The sequence below is a fragment of the Triturus cristatus genome, chromosome 11 (assembly GCF_964204655.1).
Source record: "Triturus cristatus chromosome 11, aTriCri1.1, whole genome shotgun sequence".
In the NCBI taxonomy this organism is placed as follows: Eukaryota; Metazoa; Chordata; class Amphibia; order Caudata; family Salamandridae; genus Triturus; species Triturus cristatus.
This window is the reverse complement of record NC_140594.1, coordinates 64,838,778-64,859,409: the sequence shown is the minus strand read 5'-3', so window position 1 is coordinate 64,859,409 and position 20,632 is coordinate 64,838,778. Positions and strand designations below refer to the sequence as shown.

Genomic DNA, 20,632 nt, shown 5'->3' with positions numbered 1-20,632 from the left:
TAACCTGATTTGCCAATACCCAGCTGTCAGGTCAAATGTACTTAAGTAGTTGGCTGAAGCCAACCGGTCTATAAGTTCGTCTGCTCTCGGTATCGGGTGGGCGTCAGTCTTAGTGACTGCATTGAGGCCTCTGTAGTCCACGCAAAACCTCATCTCTTTCTTACAGCCCTGGGTGTGAGGTTTCGGCACGAGAACTACGGGACTAGCCCAGGGGCTGTCCGAGGGCTCAATGACTCCCAGCTCCAACATTTTCTGCACCTCTGTCTTGATGCAGTCTCTGACATGATCAGGCTGTCGATAGATTTTACTCTTTACGGGCAGACTGTCCCCAGTGTCGACCTCATGGGTACACCAATTGGTCTGACTGGGTGTCAGAGAGAACATATGTCGAAAGGATTGAAGAACCTGTTTACAATCCTTTTGTTGATGTCCAGAGAGGCTGCCACAAAAGACAACACCATCTACTGATCCATCGTCAGGGTTCTGAGAGAGCAGGTCCGGGAGAGGGTCACTCTCCTCCTCCTGTCCCTCATCTGTGGCCATGAGCAAGCCCATGCCCTCCCTGTCGACATATGCCTTGAGCCTGTTTACATGGAGCACCCTGTGGGGGCTCCGGGGAGTTCCCAGGTCTACCAAGTAGGTGACCTCTCCCTTTTGCTCAATGATCGTGTGGGGCCCAGACCATTTGTCTTTGAGTGCTGCTGGGGCCACTGGCTCCAGCACCCACACCTTCTGCCCAGGCTGATACACAGTCAGGACAGCCTTTTGGTCGTGCCAAGCTTTTTGTAATTCTTGGCTCGCCTCAAGGTTTTTAGATGCCTTTTCCATGTACTCAGCCATCCGCGAGCGGAGACCGAGCACATAGTCCACAATGTTTGATGCCGGCTTTTTGAGAGGTCTCTCCCATCCTTCCTTTACCAAACAAAGGGGTCCCCTTACAGGATGTCCGAACAGAAGTTCAAAAGGGCTGTAGCCAACCCCCTTCTGCGGGACCTCTCTGTAGGAGAACAAGAGGCAGGGTATCAGGACATCCCATCTCCGCCGAAGCTTTTCAGGTAGTCCATGAATCATCCCTTTGAGGGTCCTGTTGAATCTCTCAACAAGCCCATTGCATTGTGGGTGATAGGGTATGGTGAATTTGTAGTTGACACCACACTCCTTCCACATAGCAGTCAGATATCCCGACATGAAGTTTGCACCTCTGTCTGAGACAACCTCCTTAGGGAAGCCCACTCTGGAGAACACTCCAACTAGGGCTCGTGCCACAACAGGTGCTGTAGTGGTCCTAAGGGGAATAGCTTCAGGATACCTGGTGGCGTGGTCCACCACCACCAGTATAAACTTGTGCCCTGATGCTGTCTGGGGTTCCATTGGTCCGACAATGTCGATCCCCACTCGTTCAAAGGGTACCCCCACCACCGGTAGTGGTATAAGGGGGGCCTTTGTCGTGCCACCTGACTTACCACTGGCTTGGCAAGTGACACAGGAGCGGCAAAACTCCTTCGTATCTTCAGACATGTGGGGCCAGTGAAAGTGTGGAACAATTCTGTCCCAAGTCTTATTCTGGCCTAAGTGACCTGCAAGGGGAATCTCGTGGGCCAAGGTAAGGAGGAAACCTCTCAGAGACAAGGGGACGACCAGCCTCCTGGTCGCGCCAGGCTTGGGGTCTCTTGCCTCGGAGTACAGGAGTCCATCGTCCCAGTACACTTTGTGGGTACCTGTGGCGTTCCCTGCAGCCTCAGCAGCAGCCTGCTGTCTGAGGGGTTCAAGTGAGGGGCAGTCTAACTGTGCCTTCCCCAGGTCTTCCCTGGAGGGTCCCCCTGAGCCCAGAAACTCAAGCTGACCAGGTTCAAGCTCTTTCGGCTCAGTTTCCCTCAGTTCTTTAAGGTCAGCCTCCTCAGAGACTTGATCCACGACCTGGGGCAAGGGGGAAGGCGAAGCCTTACCCTTACTGCTCCTTTTCTTGGAAGGTGTCTGGTCCGTTCTTCCAGGATCCAGCACCTGTTCAGTGGGGCATCTTTTGGCCTGTGACCTGGTCACAGCAAGGACATGTGCTGGCAAGCCTAACATTTCCATGTGAGTCCTCTGCTCCACTTCTGATCATTGTGAGGTTTCCAAATCCTTGCCCAACAGACATTCTACGGGGAGGTCTGAACTAACCACAACCTTTTTCGGGCCACTTACCCCTCCCCAGGAGAAATCAACAACTGCCATACTGTGATTGGTAGTGACATTGCTGGCATTGGTCACTAGGTAATCGGTACCTAGCATGATCTGTCCAGGGTCCACAAAGTTAGGCGTCGCCATGGTGACACTGGCACAAGTGTCCCTGTAGGCCTGAGCCACTTTTCCATTGATCAAAGGTGTCTGTCTGTATTTGCCCAAAGTATTGGGACTGGCACCAGGGGACATATCCATATCCCCTGTACAGACAAGGACGGCCTGAGTGAGCGTGCCGACTAAGTCGTCACTCCCCTCGGTTCCCAAGATTAACCCAACTAATGCCTTGGGAGGCGCACTACCACTGCTGACTGTACTAGGGGGTGCAGGTGCCTTAGGGGCTGCAGTGGCAGGAGTTTGCCCTCCTTTCTTGGTGCACTCACTAAACCAGTGAGTCTTACTTTTACAGTATTGGCACCACTTTTTTGACTGGCCTTCTTGAGTCTTCTTCTTCTGTGAAGCCTGACCCCCACCCTCTTTAGTTTGTTGGGGACCTGTCGAAGACTTCTGGTCATTTTGTTCGTTCTTGTTACTACCCTTTTGGTCTGCTTTCTTCTGACCACCCTGGTTCTGAGTCTGGTTCTGCTTGACCCTTGTTCTGACCCATCTGTCTGCCTTCTTTCCCAATTCTTGGGGAGAGGTCAGATCCGAGTCGACAAGGTGCTGATGCAACAATTGGTTCTGACAGTTGTTTAAAATCTGTTCTCTCATGATAAGATTGTACAATCCTGTGTAATCAGTAACCTTGCTACCCAGCAACCAGCCCTCCAAAGCCTTAGTGGCACAATCGACAAAGTCAGTCCAATCCTGAGACTGAATTTTCTGGGTGTCCCTGAACAGCACCCGGTACTGCTCGGTGGTTAAGCCGAACCCATCAATCAGTGTATTCTTCAGGACTTGGTAGTTGTTCGCATCCTCAGCTATAGTAGTGAGGAGCTTGTCTCGTCCTTTACCTTCAAAGGAGAGCCACAGTATAGCTGCCCACTGACTTTGGGGGACACACTGGACAGTGCAGGCCCTCTCCAAAGCAGTTATCCACTTGTGGATGTCGTCCCCTTGTTTAAAGGGGGGCACTATTTTACTCAGGTGTCTAGTATCTATACCCCTGTCTTTCTCTCTAATGAGAATGCTGCCACCAGTGGGATCTAACCCACTTAATTTCTGCTCTCGGGCTAAGGCAAGTCTTTCTTTGGCGAGGGCAAGTTCTTCCCGCTCGATCCTTAGATTGACTTCCCTCATCTTCGCTTCATGCTCCCTTCTCTGAGGGGACGTCATTCCTCTCTGAGAAGATGCCTGAGAGACATGTGTACGAACAGATCTGTTAGAGCCTCTGGAGAGAGACCTAGCTCGTCCGTTCCCAATGTTAGGCCTGCTTGAGCGTGGGGCCGGGGCTCCCCCGGTTCCATTCTCATGCCTGCTTAAGTTGGTCCTCGTAAGCCTGCCGACTACCACTGGCCCTTTGTTTGCCTCGTCTCCTGATAACTCCTCCTCGTCTTCCTCCTCTGTATGGAGGTCGAGGTCTGGGTCACCAAGGGTTCCCTCTAAGGGAGGCATGTTCCCATCAGCATTGGGGGGACCTGTGTTAGAGGACCTCCTAGCATCGTACGTCTCTAAGAGACCTATCAGAAATGCGATGGTAGGGTTAGAACCCTGGTTTAGCTTCCTGGAGGCCCACAGTTGTCTCATCTCCTTGAAGCTAAGAGCTGCATATCGTGACACGACCTGTGGAAGGTCACTGACCACTAAGGGAGTCTCCGCAGACTCTCCGTGGACCGACATGCTTCTAGTGAGGTGTAAGTGATGCACCTACCTACACTATTTGTTTACCTACTGATCCCTTGCTAAGAGTTGTAGTCAGGGTGTGCTAAGCCCTGTTACACTACAACAGCTGGTTCGGTAGAACTCAGAGTATTCTAAGCTAAGTTATATGTACCTGGGTACTTATGTGATCTTTCACTTTGATATTCTTAGGATACGTGTGTGGTAACCAACAGCAAGCTCAAATCCCAACCGCTGCTCACCAATGTGAGAAGTTGGCCTGATATGTAGTGCTCACTATTCTAGTGATCACTGTGTATCATTCCAAACGACCCTTATTGATGATTGGTTGTAAGTCAACCTTATAGACCAGCTATCCTAGTAGCGTGGATACGAGCAGTCTTTAGGCTAAACTCTAGAGGGCGTGTTAAGCCAGCTGTTTACCATCACATATACCCCTTGAATACCAAGTGAAAGGACACCACACAAGTTGTTATGAAAATAAAGGATATTTATTTATAACAAGACTACCCTGGCTCTTTATGAGTCAGGGAGCTAAGCACACTACAAAACTCTTATGAAAATACTTCTGGTTGCACAATTTACACAAGTGCCCGAAGGGCACGAAACCATTTACACTGCAAGTGGAATGGGAAAGGTTGGATAGTTTAAAGTTACTGATTCCGGAGGAATCTGATCAGTGGGACTAAACGAAAAAGGAACTGGACACTTGTAGAGTGAACCTACGATGGAGCACCGAGATGCTCGAGTTACCTAGCCCCGAGGCTGCGGATGCGTGGGGTTCAGCAAGATGTCGGGAGTCCTCGTTGTAGTCTCAGGAGCCTGAAAGAAGAAGTTGCTGGCAGGCGACCAGTGTCGATGTTCAGAGAGATCCAAGCCTGGATCGGTGATGAAGGAAACCTGAAAGCAGAGGGGACTCAGTTCTCAACCGCTAGCCAGCGATCGTGTGGGTACCAGGAAGGTACCGGCTGAAGTCACCTCGACCAGGTGAGTGGATGACGTCGGACTCGGCTGTTCCTTGGACCAGGAGGCGCGGCGGCGACCCGGAGGGAGGGCGAGCTGTCCCACGAAGGTGTCTGCTGTCGATGATGCTGGGCCCAGGAATGGGGCAGCAGGTCTTGGCAGTGGCAAACCCACGCGGTGGAGTCAAGATGGCGTCGGGAGTGGACCAGGAGGGTCCGAGGTACTCCTCCGTTGAAGGGGAGCAAGAGCCAGTCTGGAGCAACCAGACCAGTGATGAAAGTCTGTCGTGGTGCATCGTGAAGAGGGCCACAAGCCGGTCGGCGAGTGGTCGGACAACGCGGTGAGCAGTAAGGAGCAGAAGGGCCCCCACGCAGATCTCGTGGATGCTGGGGAGGCAGACTTCGGTGCTGGAGCCGCTCAGGGTTAGGGCTTCTCAAACCCTAGGTGCACTCACTCGAGGGTCCCTCGGTGGGCGTGCTAGATAAGCGTCGTGCAGGTTCTGAAGATGGCCGGTCCCGCAGGTCTCGTCACACCTACGAATCTCAGCTGGGCTGATGATGTAGGTAGAGGTCAGAGATGGCAGGGAACCCGGGTCTCGTCGAGCTGGGCAGTCTTGATCCGTGGGAGAGACGTACAGCAAACCGCAAGCGCTTAGGTGGTGCCTGCTGGTGCAGGGTGGCTACTCCTTAGCCACAAGGGAGAGTCTTCAGAAATAGTCAAGAGTTCCTTTCGTGGAAAGTAGTTCAAGATTCAGAATTATCCAATTTGGGAAGGGGACTCGCTCCTACCTTTATTCTAAGAAAAGGGGCTGGCCCGTGACTAGGTCCTACCTATGGGTGGGGCCAGGAGGGGGGTGGTTACACCCCTATCCTTTGTCCGGTTTCGCCCCAGCTCAGGGGCTGGTGTGGCCCCGAAGCTGGTTTGAGCCGGGCTATGCACAGTGAGCACCGGGGTGCCACTTGCAATCACCTTCCTTTCAGCCCTGCCTACCTGGGATACACAAACCCTGTCTGGGATGGTGCTAACACCGCCCTTGACAGGAAACCCTTTGTCCAAGCTCCCCTCGCTGGAAGGTCTCCCAGCAGCAGGAGGTCAGACTTGTGTCTGGTGGCAGCATTCATTTTGTGATGCTGAGGCTTGAGTCAACTTTAACCGGGGTTCAAGGTTACTTCCATGTCGTGTCCCACTAGAAGGGTGGAATGCTAACCCCGTCGCCAGAACTGGCGAGGGGTTCGTATTCCAATTCGTATGACACCTTACTCGACATGTTTGGGTGATGCGATGCCAAAGTTAGCAAATAACCGCAAGGGTTATAATGCATTTAAAAGGAGTTGGCCCGCGTCACCATGGAACGGCTATTAGGATTTGGTTCCGCAAGCCGTCGACGGGCTCAGCTCGCGCCAGAGCACCATCTCACATGATTCCCAGCACTCTGCCTTCAGGATTGATAAGGCCTGCCATAGGAGTGACTGGCAGGAATCCATGCGTCCATCTTCGGGTTAGGTATAGGAATACTACACCTACAGCAACGGGTGATTACACCACCTTGCCCCAGCTGTCGTGCAGCCAGTTGTGTCAGATTTGGGCGGCCATCCAGGGGTGGCACAATACATGCTGCAGCCCCTGGTAGGCCCTGGGTACACCGATGCCCTGGATACCTGTGGTATGCTGATACAGGGACTGATAAGGCGGCCCAGTTCCAATTAGTGGATGCACCTAATGTACATGTGTGTTAATCTCGAGAGAGACCAGCTAGGCTGTGGGTCTGATTGGCAGGCCCGCAGCCGGGGAAAGTCGTAAACCAATGAAGCAAAAGCAAAAAATCTGGGTGATCATAGGATTGCAGACCCTACTCTCCTACATGGACCACTTGTTGTTTCCATGGACCACTTGTTGTTTCCATGGACCACTTGTTGTTTCCATGGACCACTTGTTGTTTCCATGGACCACTTGTTGTTTTCATGGCCCACTTGTTGTTTCCATGGCCCACTTGTTGTTTCCATGGCCCACTTGTTGTTTCCATGGACCACTTGTTGTTTCCACAGACCACTTGTTGTTTCCATGGAACCCTCCTTGTTATATCCAGGGACCCCATCTTGTTTCCATCCACCGACCGCTCTTTGTTTCCATGAAGCGCTCTTTGTTTCCATGGACCACTCTGTGTTTCCATGGACCACTCTTTGTTTCCATGGACCACTCTTTGTTTCCATGGACCACTCTTTGTTTCCATGGACCACTCTTTGTTTCCATGGACCACTCTTTGTTTCCATGGACCACTCTTTGTTTCCATGGACCACTCTTTGTTTCCATGGACCACTCTTTGTTTCCATGGACCACTCCTTGTTTCCATGAGCCGCATGAAATAGCACTTTGGATTATTTCCAACCTTCCAGTGAGGGTCAGGCTCAGGTCCTAGGATAAAGTGAGCCTCAGGAATGAGAATCTAGAACATAAAAAGATTGGAATCTGGACACTGCACAAAGTGCTTATTGTGACCCCAGCAAGCGCTAGTAGCAGAACTGCTTTTCCTGATGGGTCAGAGCAAGGTTAGTATGTTGGGGAGCTGGACTAGGGTGGTGACACAATTTGGGAAGTCATCTGAAGGGGAGCACAAGTCCCCTTCGCCCCTGCCGTGTTTTCCAGGTCCCTGTGTGATATGCTGCTCCAGTGCAGATTTCTTTTTTGAATTCTGGGATTTATACTCTTGTTTATTCAATCATAAAATAGAACTACAGGTCTCAAAATTCAAAGGAAGAAACCCAGACTGTAGCAACACATCACGCATGGACCTGGGAAACATGGCAGCTCTGGGATATGTGATTTCCACAACAGTGACACTTATTCGAAGGTTATAATGATTTATTATATATCCTATTCTTGTCATTATGGGATGTTGGTTGATTTTTTTTTTTAAAGAAGTGAGGCTTTCACCGCATATGGATTGTTCTTGAATGCCCATTGCAGATAAATCAATGGAAACTCCATGAGGAAGAAAAGGTGGGCAGGAAGCCCGAAACATTTTGCAATAAAAGTACTTCACAAAACGTTGTTTTGCTGCTTGCAGACTTTTTAGTCTGATTTGCAGTGATAACACATACACTGACGGGATTCTGAGATTACGTCACTCTGTTAATTTGCAGAGACCTGAGGTCTAGATTGAAACGAGGGGTGGGTGATGTCTTGGATGGTGCTTGGAGGGGAATAGACTTTGAAATGAAGTGTGTGTGGCTTTTTACTATGTGGCCTGGGGGGTGCTTTGAAGGCCTGTCAAGTTTGCCACCTCCACGCATAACTGCTCCGAAGCTTTTTCCTTGCATGCTGTGACTTGCAGTCTAGTCTACCATTATGACACCAGGACTTCAAGTCTAGCAAAAAATCTTGAGTAGCACCAGATAGTTTTACATGGAGTTGGGAAACTTAGCAACTGTGGCTTTGAAAAAGAGGCACTGGCTATGGAGGAGGGGTATGTGTAGGGCTTTTTAATTGCGACTGGTGGAAATGTTAAGAGGGCATATTGACTGAGCTTTCAGGGCTGGTGGTGTGCATGAAATGAGGGTTACTGAACTTGTCTTTGACCAAACAGAGCTGAATTATTATTTATTTTTTTAAACAGAACTGGGCAGGGCTTTCCAGAAGGGAGAGTTGATGGATATTGCAGTAAGGGGGCTGGATGTGAGCTTTTAGTGATGAAACTGACTAATAGGGCTGGCCTGTGGCATGGCTGAGGTGGGTTGACACCCAGTGTGCCAGCTTTCAGAGGCGCACAAGGAGCGGTCTGAAATAAGATCCTGCAAACAGCAGCACCCCTCTCGCTTCACTTCTATTTAAACAGATTTTAATAATGTGTTACCCACCGTAGACCCTGTTTTTAACTCCCCTGTTGGGGGAGGAGCAGAAATGTTCATTTTTGTGTGAAATGTTTGTGTTCAGAGGTCAGTCACTGCTGTGATGTAATTTTTAGTTGAAGCTATTAACAGTCGAACTGGGTGAGGGCAAAATGTTGGCACAAGGGAGTTTAACACAACAAAGTTTGAAGACCACTGCCTTAGGCCCTACTGATCCGAGGTCCCACAAAAGAAGAGCCAAAATAGCTGAACTTATGTCCACTCACTAGCGCTGTGAAGCCGCCCTCGTTACAAATCAGCACAATAAAAAGATAATATATACTTGTTCTCTGAAATGTGTATCTCTTTCCTAATCTTGGTCCACCACACAGATGTGCTTGCCATTCAGCCAGTGGCCTCGATGCCACTGGTCGCTGAAGCGGTCCATGATAAATACAAAGATGGTGGTCTGAGCTTGCACCAACAATAATGTCCATTGTCTTGTGTCTCCCCAGCAGATGAAAGTCTCCACTGGGCGGAGCAACAGAAACAGCGAGGATGACAGTATCCGCGGAGCCACCAGTTCCCAGCGGAGCAGCTCCCGCGACCGCCTCAGTGATGTGAGTACTCACGCAGCATATTTCATGCAGCCTTTCATCCTTCCGAGGTCAATAACAGAAGTACCATAGACTTTCTTCTATTAGTAGCTCATGATAGCTGTAATGCTCCTCAAACGTGGCTTCAATCGCTATATTGCGCAATGCAGAACCAGACCTAACGCAGTAGGTAAAGTGGTGTGATGGGCAGCTACACATGGTGGAGTGGGGTGCACTGGAGGCAACTGAGGAAGTAAAGATACAAAAGTAAAAAGTGCGAGTATTGCTTTCTCCTACACTTTGGAAGTTACTACCAGCAAATGTGAGATGCCCTGAATCTTTAGGTCAGTTTCGTAAAAAGCTGAAAATGCATCTTTTTCTAAATCTATCTTTTGCAATCAGTGGCGGGGTTCTGACACTTGTTTAGACTCGGTTCCAGCCCCCCCCTTGCCCACCATAATTACCCATCTCTCCCTTCTCTCCCCCTCCTTCTGACACTCCCTCTTTCTATCTTTCATTCCAGTATAAAACTCCCCCACCCCTCTCCTTTCTCTCTTAGTTTATGGCAACAGTCTGCCTCAGAGGCCAGTGCTCACCTTTGACCCCATGCCTTTCTCTCCTCTCACATTTCTTGTCCTTTCTGCCTTGACTTCCGTTTCCCCCTCACCTCTCTTTCTTATCCACCCTCCTCCTCCTGGACACAGTGTGTTCTTTTTCCTCTCCTTGAATATTCACCGGTGCCCACCCTGCCATCAGTATGTCGCTTCCTCCTCGCTGTGATGCTAAGCTAGCATGCCACTCACTCTGTTGTGGCCTTTCTGGTTTTCTAAAGGTGCCCGCCTGCCAGACTCTGCCAATCTGCCAGGAAGTGATGTTTCAGTACAGGCTGCCTGCCTGTGCCCTGATAACACATTCCTCCCTGCGTTGTTGGCACTGTACCCTCCAAGCACTGGCACCATTGCTGGCATTGTACCCTCCAAGCGCTGGCGCCATCAGTACGCTGTGTTATGTTAGATTTGCTAACATGCCAGCATGGCACAGACCGTGCGGGTGTCTCTACTCAGCCATCTGCCAGTCTGTGGAGTAGCCAAGTCCTGACAGCGCACCATTGGCAGGACATGTATGCCCGCCCTGCCCGTCTGCCCCGCGTGGCCTGCCATCGAGCGCATTCATGAGTACTTTGGGGCTTCGTTGTCAGTGCGCGGGAGGTGTTCGCCTTCCTTTAGTGGTGAGAAGCGCCTACTCACACAAGGGGGGTCGGGCTTGCCCTTCTAAAGTGGGTCATGCCATCTGGTGCCAACGTCATTCGAGAGTGTGTGCTTGCGCCCAGAGACATCTTGGGCACATGCTGACGTTGCCTCAGGAGTTCTCTAGAGGAGTGCAGTGGGTATAAACGTTACCAGGTCAATGCATATTTGGTGCCAGGCATGAGTGCCCCAGGGGTGGCACTGGGACTTCTGTGCCCGTCAGTACCTATTAAGTAAACAGCTCCTGCAGATCAGATTCCTCTCTTGTTTTTTAGGGCCCGCTCTCCTGTCCTGTTAGTAGGGACACACACGAAGGCAGTAGGGGAAGGGAAGGCAGTATGTACAACGGGGTGCATGCCGGGACAGAAGCCTGGGGGGAAGAAAGTAAATGAAAGAAGGAGTAGCAGGAAGGAGGAAGGAAGACGGAAGTAAGAAAGACCCTGTATCCAGCTTTACCTAGATCCTGATAGTGACGAGGGCGTAGTGTCTATTTCCAGAGGGGATGCTCCATGTGGTCCCTGCGGGCCTGGACCCTGCCTGCTATGATGGTTACTAGGACTCTGCATCTTAGCAGCAACAGCGCTCGAGCACCTGGAGCCACACTCCAAAGCAGGCGGTGTAAAGGTAGCACCAGGTACAAAGTTTATAGGTAATCAGTGGGATTGTCCAGTAAGAGGTTTTCACTTTTCGAAAGCAATCCTCTTTTAATATACCCTACAATTATAGTGTAATTTAAATGAAACATTGTAAAAAAAAAAGTGGTGCTTTTAATCCTCACAGGTTGTGAGCCCAGTTTGTTCCACCGCGCCTATAGAAAACCGGGGAGGGGGCACTGTTATCCTGTAGTGATTCAGCCACGTGGAGAGTGAACCCCCACTTGCGTTCAGCGCTGAAGTCAGCATCCAATGTGGCTCCCCCGCATCTTTAGGGCATGGTTACAAGGAAGAAAGGCAGAAAATGCTTGAGCGTGGAGGCTCGTGGTCCAGCGGGGACAAGACCCTGGCTCTCCCATTACTGGGCCAAGGGGCTCTCTTGCCACGCGGCACATTACTGGCGCACAGAACTTGCAAACATTGCATGGCAGCCACACTCGTTGACGAAAATGGCCACCGGGGCAGAAGGACAGCTGTTTTTATTGGTGGTGTCCGAGTGTTGTGGAGTGGCTGGACCAGCCTTTGAGTCGCCTGAAACACAGACGTTGACTCGCCATAGTGGCAGAGGAGTGGCATCAGGCACCATTTGACCCACAGTGACATCACTTGGCTATGCCATTTGGTTATACCTGGTTGCTGAATGGCCTCCCCTTTGATGCAGATGTGGTGGGGGAGGGGCTAGGATCTGCAGTGTACAATAAAGAGAGCTCCTGGAGCCCTGACTGTCTTCGTGACCTCTGAGACCAGGGCAGCAAGAACAGTGCCAGCGGTACCAAAGGGCAAGCTAGAGGTACCTCCTGCTACCACTGGTTACCCCATAATTTCAAAACCAGACTGGCTACTGGGAAAAAAGGTTGAACTCAGCCTGATATTCCAACGTATGTGAGAGGGTACGAATGAGTTGGACACAGCCCACTGGGTTTGGGTAAAGTCTCTTCCCCCAAGACAGTGTCTGACATATTGAGCCCACGCAGCACCCTTTTTTGCACATATCAAATGGGATTTAGCAGTGCTTAATTTGAGCCGGTGTTTTCCGGTGCTCGGCACCAGCACTTAATTGTCAACACCTGCACTTGTGACAGTCTGCCACAAGGTGGTGTTCTCTGCTTTATTTAGAGATGACCACAACAACAGTTAATTATTCATTCAATATACATTAACAATGACTATTACCTGCCGCCCAAGCAATTCTTATAGTTTTGGGGGCTTGAAATGGTCCGAATTCTCACACATGCATGAGTGTGATGGTTCGTAGTTGTGATCTTACTATCTTTGGCAGCATAGCAGGGCAGTGTGTGAGGCAAGCTGAAATGGCCTCCTGATGAGAGCCCTGGCACTTATGTTATTTTTTACAAATTAAGCACTGAGATTTAGCCACCGAGGAGGTCCCACTAGCAGGCAGGTGAGCACCGATGCCCTCTGGTCTCTCATTGGACTGTATCTGCTCAGGCCTTGAGGACCCATCACGATTATCACAGCTCTCGAGCCAGCACTTCTGCACTTCCAGGCGCTGTGGGGCTTTGTTTCAGGGAAATCACCAATGCTGTTTCTGAATCTTGCGCTCAGGCGAGGTGAAAATTAATTTATACCGGCGTAATCCTGCGTAATTTCCATCATTCCACATTATACTTGTTACATGAAATTCCCGAGATTACCACAGCATGTAGGTGACATTTTGTTTGCTTAAAAGTCCAAACTCAGGGCCTTGGGAACAGAGCTAACCATCACGCACCGTTTTGTGCTACTGATTTAGTATATAATGCACCCTTGTGGGGGGTGTGTGTGTGTGTGTGTGTGTGTGTGTGTGTGTGTGTGTGTGTGTGTGTGTGTGTGTGTGTGTGTGTGTGTGTGTGTGTGTGTGTGTGTGTGTGTGTGTGTGTGTGTGTGTGTGTGTGTGTGTGTGTGTGTGTGTGTGTGTGTGTGTGTGTGTGTGTGTGTGTGTGTGTGTGTGTGTGTGTGTGTGTGTGTGTGTTCGTGTGTGTTCGTGTGTGTTCGTTCGTTCTCGAAGACTTGCTGATGAGAGAGAATGTGTATATATATATATATAGACCCTTGTCAGAAGACCTATGGACAGTAGATGCTCTCTGAAACGGGTGGCGGTGCCAAAAGGTGCTTCTTGTTCTGGGGAGAGAAGCCAGCTCCGAACGGGTGGAGGGGCGGGCAAAAACAAGTCACTGTGGAGCAGGGGTGCCTGCTGGTACAACTCTGTGTTGCCGAGGACAGTTGCAAACTGTCTGGCTCACTAGAGGTAGGTAGGTGTGCAAAAGGTAAAAAAAAAAAACTATTTCTTAATGATGGTTTACTAGAGGTGGTCAGGTGCACCTGTGGGTAAAAGGCAATGTGGCGATGACAGTCAACAACCGGCTGCTAGAAGTAGGCAGCCACCTGCTAGTGAAAGGCCCCTGCAGCTTGCACCGCACATAGCCCCTTCCATGCTGCCCAGGGAGTAACAAAACGTGAGGTGGCCCCCCTGCAAGATATGCTCACATCAGTAGGGGCTGAGGGGGGGCCACTCCAGTATGGGTAAGCCTGCACCCCCCGCCCCACGGGGGCCTTTGTTACGCCCTGGTAGTAAAAACTACCAAACTACTAACTGTCACAGTTCTTCTACAAGAGGGACAATTCGCACTATTTCAGGCCCCCAAAGCTATCAGAATGGCTTGAGCAGCAGGTAATAGTCCTTTTTTATGTATATTGAATTAATAAGTAACTGTTGTTGTGGTCATCTCTAAATTAACAAGACAGCGCCACCTTGTGGCAGACTGTCGCAAGTGGTGGTGTAGACAATTAAGTGCCAGTGCCGAACACCGGAAATCACCGGCTCAAATTAGGCACTGATGTCACAATGATGGTCACCATTGGCTGGTTCCTAGAGGTGGACAGGTGCACCGGCTGGTAAGAGGCCATTTCAAAATGATGATCACCGCTGGCTGGTTCCTAATGGTGCCCAGATGCACCTGCTGGTAAGAGGCCATGTTGTGATAATGGTCACCAGTGGCTGGTTCCTAAAGGTGGACAGGTGCACCTGTTGGTAAGAGGCCATGCTGCATTGATGGCCACCAGGTTGTTGGCACCCCCACCTCTTTGATGGCACCCCGACCTCCTTCGTTTCCTTGAAGCAAAGGGAGACTCTAGGGCAGAGTAGTATTGTGCTGTAGATTCTCTGATCTCTTCCACACCCATGCACCCTACAGGACAAGTGGCCGTGTCACACAAATGTCACCCCTGAAGGATTCTAAGTGTGCAGAAATCTAGCTCGTATTCTGTGTGGTTGAACAGGCTCTGTCCGCGAATAATGTTGTTGGATTTTAGAGTGTGGGTATAGTATCTCACCTCTGAGTAGGGCTGGCTGTACTCCAAGAATAGTAATCTGTCACAAACGAGCGCGAACCTGAGAAGGGGGCTGGCCTGGGAAAGGGGGCACGTTGTGCCACCCCTGCATGCAGATACCTGGAGCATCATATGGGGCCCTTGTAAGTATGCACGACATTCCTACAGGGCAAAGGTGTCTGTAACGCAGTCGGCACCTAGCCTGGCAGGGTGGTACTTCCACCCTTGGTTTAGGGGCGAGCATAACTGGCGTAATCCTCTCTAGCGTAATTACCTAAAAATTACTTGTGCTTATGTGCAATTGTTTGGGAAGCAAAATGCAGAATTTAGTGCTGTTTTCTTAGTTCAAAATGCACCCTTGCTCCAGAAATGTACCAGAGGATGCATTTTGCGGAAAGAAACTAGAACTAAAAGCTACAGGACACGAGCAGCGGTAGCCGGCCGCCGCGCGCCCTCTCTTAGTTTGTTGTTCCTGTGCTCCTGCGGTGGGATTTTTGCCCCATAGTACTCTTAGTTACTCAAGCAAGAGTATTCCCCTAATTTCAGTAATTTCGCATCACTAGAGTACCGCACAGTTACTGAAATGACTCCTGTTACTCGGGCGTAATTAACATGTTGCCCAGGCCTACCTTACCTATCCTGAAGGATCTCTGGCATAGAAAGGGGCTCAGAGCCATTTTGTAGAAATCAAAAATTGCACGAGGAGCTACTCACAGCCTCGGAGTTTATGGATTACAGCAGCAGAGCGGGGATGTGGAAGGGGGGAAAGGAGAGAACGAAGAGTGTAGAAGAAGAAAAACATAGAGGTACAGTAAGAAGGATGAGATAAAGGATGGAGGCAAGATACAAGTGGGTGTAGAAGAGAATGTGGGGTAAAGCTAAAGGAAGTTCAAAGGGAAAGTAAAGAATGCAAAGGGGAAGAAAGTGAGCGGTGAAGGGATGGAATAAAGAAAGGAATAACAGAGAAAAGTAATGGAAGAAAAGGTAAGGAATACAGCAAAAAGTAGAGGGAGGAATGAAAATATATAAAGGAGAAAAGACTGAATTAGGAGACACGTGGAAGGAGATAGAGGAGACATGAAAGGCAACATGGAGTTGGAAAGGTAAGGAATGAGGGAATCGGAAGATGCAAGAGAGTTTTAAAGCCAGAAGGAACTTGAAGGGGAAAAAATGGAAGAAGGAAGGAGTCCGGGATTATCTGTATTTCTATGAAATAAAGATTGTGCAAGGAAAGGGAGAAAGAAAAAAGTGTAAAAGGAAGGGAGAAGAAAAGGATAAATAAAGAAGAGAAAGATGAAGAGAGAGCGTGATAAAAATAGAGAATGGAAAAAGAGGGGTAAAAGAAGGGGAGGTAGAAAGCAGTCCGAGGTGACAGGTAGGGTGAAGGAAGGAAGCGGAGCCTAGGAAAGAGAACGTGTAAAGGAAATATGGATGACAACTGTGCCTGAGAAATCAATCGACGAATCTGTTGATATTGACTTGTTGATAGATGGAAGGGCCGGTGAACTGACCTTTGACCCTGAGGAAAGTTAGATTCCTCTCCTGTGCTTTTTTTGTGACCTTTGCCGTGTAGTAATACAATTGGAATTGACACTTACGACAAATGTGAGGTGCACAGCTCTGCAACAGAGGTGCCGCCATTAGAGGCTGACGTGTCTGGCAGCCACCAGTGCAAGGACGTGGTGACGTGTGCTCTCAGGTCTGCCAAACTACTGTTTCCTCAAAAGGACCTACTACGACCTTCTTACGGTCTCGCCAGGCCAGCACTTAGTCTTTTGTGTCGTGTCTTCGCACACACCACACTGCTCTTTCAGTTCTCCTGGAAGAAAGAGCATTTTTACCAAATTGCCGAAGGTCAAAGGTCAGTGGAAGCCGGTATGAAGACAGCATACCTACGTTGCACCATAGGTGACCCAAACAGCTTCAGCAACTCAACTGTCGTCGCAGCACACGATTCATGCGTCGGCCGTGACAGTGGGTGCCACACTGCACTGCCCACTGGTGCGTGTGAAAATAACCTCGCACGTGAGCACGCGCAGACGACTCATGCGTCGGCCGGGACAGTGAGTGCCACACTGCACTGCCCACTGGTGCGTGTGAAAATAACCTCGCACGTGAGCATGCGCAGACGACTCATGCGTCGGTCGTGACAGTGAGTGCCACACTGCCCTGCCTACTGGTGCGTGTGAAAAGAACCTCCCACGTGAGGACGCGCAGATTAGATTTAATGTTTGGAGGGTACGGCCGCCCAATCCCTCAGGCGCGCAATCTTCGCGTAGGGTTCTATTAATGTAAAATATGCTTCATAACGAAAACCTGTCAGGGAGAAGCCCTCACGCCAGCCAAATTCAATTGGACAGTTAATTTAGCTTTAAAATTGAAAACACTACCTCCGCTCTGGGATGAAAAAAACACTTTGATAGGCGTAATGTATTTGCTATTAAGGCGCTGAGAGCCCGTTCGGCGGCAGGGAGCGTGGGGGGAGGGAGGCAGGGGTGGGGGAAATGACTCCCGCAAATGTGTTTAAAAGCCGAAAGTATATATTAAAAATGTCAGCCGAAAAGTGCTTTTGGCAGATTAAAGCGGAATTTGGCTTGACAGCTCTGACAGCGAAAAGTGACTGTGGGAGGGCGGAGGGGGGGGGGGGCGTGTTCCGCCTGCGAATGGTGGTAAAAGGGTAACCACTGGAGCCCGTGGGCGGGGAGCGTGTGGGTACGGGCGCAAGGGAGGGTCGCAGGGGAGCTCGGGGGTGGGGGGAAAAGGCTGAGTCCCCATTGGGTGTTTGTTTGTTTTCGTCGTTTTGACAGTAATGGCTTCATTGGGTGTTGATATTACTTTCTATCTGGCTTTTGACAGCGATGGCGGAGCCCGGGCGGTGCAAGGGACGGGGGCGGGTGGAGGCGCGCCTCGGTCCTGGTGTGTGAGCCGCCTGCGTGTAGGCCTTGACGTGCCTGCGAGCCTGGGTGGATGTGGGGGGACAGTGACGGGTAGGATGTCATGGCCCCTGGTGCAAGCGAGCAGCAGGACCCCTCTAGCTGGTGTTGTAAAATAATACGGCTTTTATCGGGGTTTAGACCTTGGGCCCCGGTGCCTCTGGACCTACTACACCCCTGGTATCGGACCGTGGATCGGTATTTCGCCCCTCTGATCGCACGTGTGCCTCGGGGTTTCATGTCAGTGACGTCTCATCCAAGATGTCTCTTTTGTTATACAGCGTCTACACTGTTTGTTGTAGTCAGTGTTTGAAAATGGACAGGTGTGTCCCTGCCCTCCGTGTGGTGGAGAGGTCTCTCTGGTGGTGGGGGTGTCCGTGCCCTCCGTGTGATGGTGGGATGGGGCTGTCTCTGGTGGTGGGGGTGTCCGCGCCCTTGTGTGGTGGAGAGTGTGGCTGTCTCTGGTGTGTCCCTGCCCTCCGTTTGTTGGAGAGGTCTCTCTGGTGGTGGGGGTGTCCGTGCCCTCCGTGTGATGGTGGGATGGGGCTGTCTCTGGTGGTGGGGGTGTCCCCCCCCCCCTGCGTGTGGGGGAGAGTGTGGCTGTCTCTGGTGTGCCCCTGCCCTCCGTGTGGTGGAGAGGTCTCTCTGCTGGTGGCTCTGTGCTCTCCTTGGGACGGAGAGTGGGGCTGTCTCGGGTGGTTGGTGTGTCGTGCCCTCCTTGGGACGGAGAGTGGGGCTGTCTCAGGTGGCAGGTGTGTCGTGCCCTCCTTGTGATAGGGAATGGTGCTCTCCGCTGATGGTTGGAGTGTCCGTGCCCTCCGTGTGATGGTGTGATGGGGCTGTCTCTGGTGTGTCACTCCCCTCCGTCTGGCGGAGAGGTCTCTCTGCTTGTGGCTCTGTGCCCTCCTTGGGACGGAGAGTGGCGCTGTCTCGGGTGGCTGGTGCGTCCATGCCCTCCGTGTGACGGATATTGGGGCTGTCTCTGGAGGTGGGGGTGTCCGTGCCCTCCTTGTGATACAGAACGCCGCTCTTTGCTGGATGGCACACCCCTCCATCCTTTGAAGGAGGCCTGCTGCAGAGTGCCCTCAAAGATTCCGACAGGATGGAGTGAGAGGTGAGGGTTATTTCTTCAGGGAAGAACGGGGAAAGTTGTCTTCAAGGAATCCTGCAGGATGAACCCCATCACATGTATGGTGCTCGTTGCGGTTCACACCAAAGTCTTCCTCAAGCAAGGCACAAGAAGCGGTAGGATTGAGTCTTGCGCATACATATAATACCCCTACACCCACCCCCCTCCCATTCCAAAAAAAGTCTGATGCGGAGATGCCAGAGTAGCTTCTGAGACCCTGTGGACTCGTTCCTGTAGGCTGAAGACACAGGTAGGAATCCTGGCAGGTTTGGCCTAATCTTTCATCCTTACAAAGTGGCACAGTGGGGACCTCTTTTCAGCCAGATGACGTATGAACGGTCAGTTGTCTGCCATTCGTCTTCAGCGAAGCGTTGAAATGAGGTTCAGTTGCCATGTTTTCACCCTTCACATTAAGGGGGTCACGTGACAACCTTCCAAAACAACAACACATTCGAGGACTCGCTCGTTCTTGAAAAGATACAATTACGAACAGTGATTGTTTTTTATAAGTTGAGGGATGATGAGAGGAGGAGCTGTGTGCCTTTGTTCATCTGATGTGGTCACAAACCTTTCAAACTTGCATTCCAGAAGGATAAAATGAGGAGTGGACGTCATGTTTTCATTATACTGATGTAGACCAAATAAGGCAAAATGAACAGATGATCGACGGAATGCTGAACAAATCAAACATTCACCCCCAGTTACAGATCTAGGTTAAATCCATAATTTTTTTGGGTTGCTACACCATTCCAGTTTGGACCCTGCTGTGTCCAAATCAGTCTTGACTCTGCTCCTCATGGGAACAGTGCAGCCCAAACTGCCCAGGCCAGATCCTCCCGGACCAGAAACAAGCACCCTGGGACCAGTTTTGGGATATCTCCCATCATCAGCGAGGCTAGCTTGAATTTTATGGCATAACGAGCGCGAAACCCAGGTCTGGGCATAACATGGGCCACTTAGGGTGACAAATGCAAAAAGAGCAGATGATGGACCGAATGATGAACAAATTAGACATGAACTCCCAGCCACAGATTTGGGTTAAACCCATTGGTTTTTTTTTGCCGACCACACCATTCCAGTTTGGACCCAGCCATATGCAAATCAGCCTTGACCCTGCTCCCCAAGGGAACGGTCCAGCCAGAATTGCCAGACCATGTTCTCCTTGGACCAGAAACAAGCATCCTAGGAAGACACATTTTTGGTGTTCCTTTCATTTTTTGGTGGGAGATAAAATGAGTATCAAATATTAATTTTAGATAGCAATAAAAAAAGATGAAATGCGGATCTCTGGTCTGGGATCCATTCTTCCAAAGGCTGGGAGAGAACGACCATCAGCCTTTTTTCTTTCTTTCAAATTAAGAATGCTTGTAGTCAGATAATGCTGGAGCGCACAGCTCCTTGTTAAAGCCCTTCGATTCACTAATGAGGAAGCATCTCATGGCCATGGCATGTTCTAGTCCTACTCATATCTTGCTTAGCTTTACGATGGCCAGAGGTCAGAAGTCCAGAGCTGTGGGTTCTACGACTTGTTCTGTGCAAGTTCCCTTTTTTTGCAGTTTCACCCCCTGGTCTGTCACCTCTAGAAAATTCCAGGGTGCCAACTCTGGACTAAGAAAGAGAGCTCTAGGCTGCTCCTGGCTGGGGGTAACCACACCTTGCTAGTCCCCAAGGGGGTTATTTCGATCAGCTAGTTCTGAGATGACTACCAGGTGGTGGCAGGTTATAGGAGATGTTTGGGATAAACCATTTTATTCTACCACAGGGGTAAGACCTCCTTGTCAACCTCTGTAAAATGCATGTTACTCACTGTGACAAGTCTGTGGTTTACCCCACCGCGAGTGTGTGATGTGTGGTTCAAACCCTGTGCTTAAAGAGGGCCCTGTCCTATGGAGTCAGCCCTGTATCCAAGACCTCTTCCACCTCAGCCACATACCCAAAATGTACTTCCATAATATAGG

The 20,632-nt window shown here is 50.5% G+C and overlaps 1 protein-coding gene across 6 annotated transcripts in view; it reads left to right on the top strand.

Moving 5' to 3' along the window:
* FBRSL1 (fibrosin like 1) overlaps positions 1–20,632 on the top strand; it is a 1,300,479-nt gene that overhangs the window by 647,877 nt on the left and 631,970 nt on the right. For 5 of the 6 annotated variants that reach the window (XM_085635477.1, XM_085635475.1, XM_085635476.1 and 2 more), the window contains one exon: positions 9,302–9,406. In XM_085635477.1, the coding sequence (XP_085491603.1) occupies positions 9,302–9,406 (105 nt within the window). The remainder of the gene's footprint in view (positions 1–9,301; positions 9,407–20,632) is intronic. The other variant, XM_085635474.1, reaches the window with a different exon arrangement.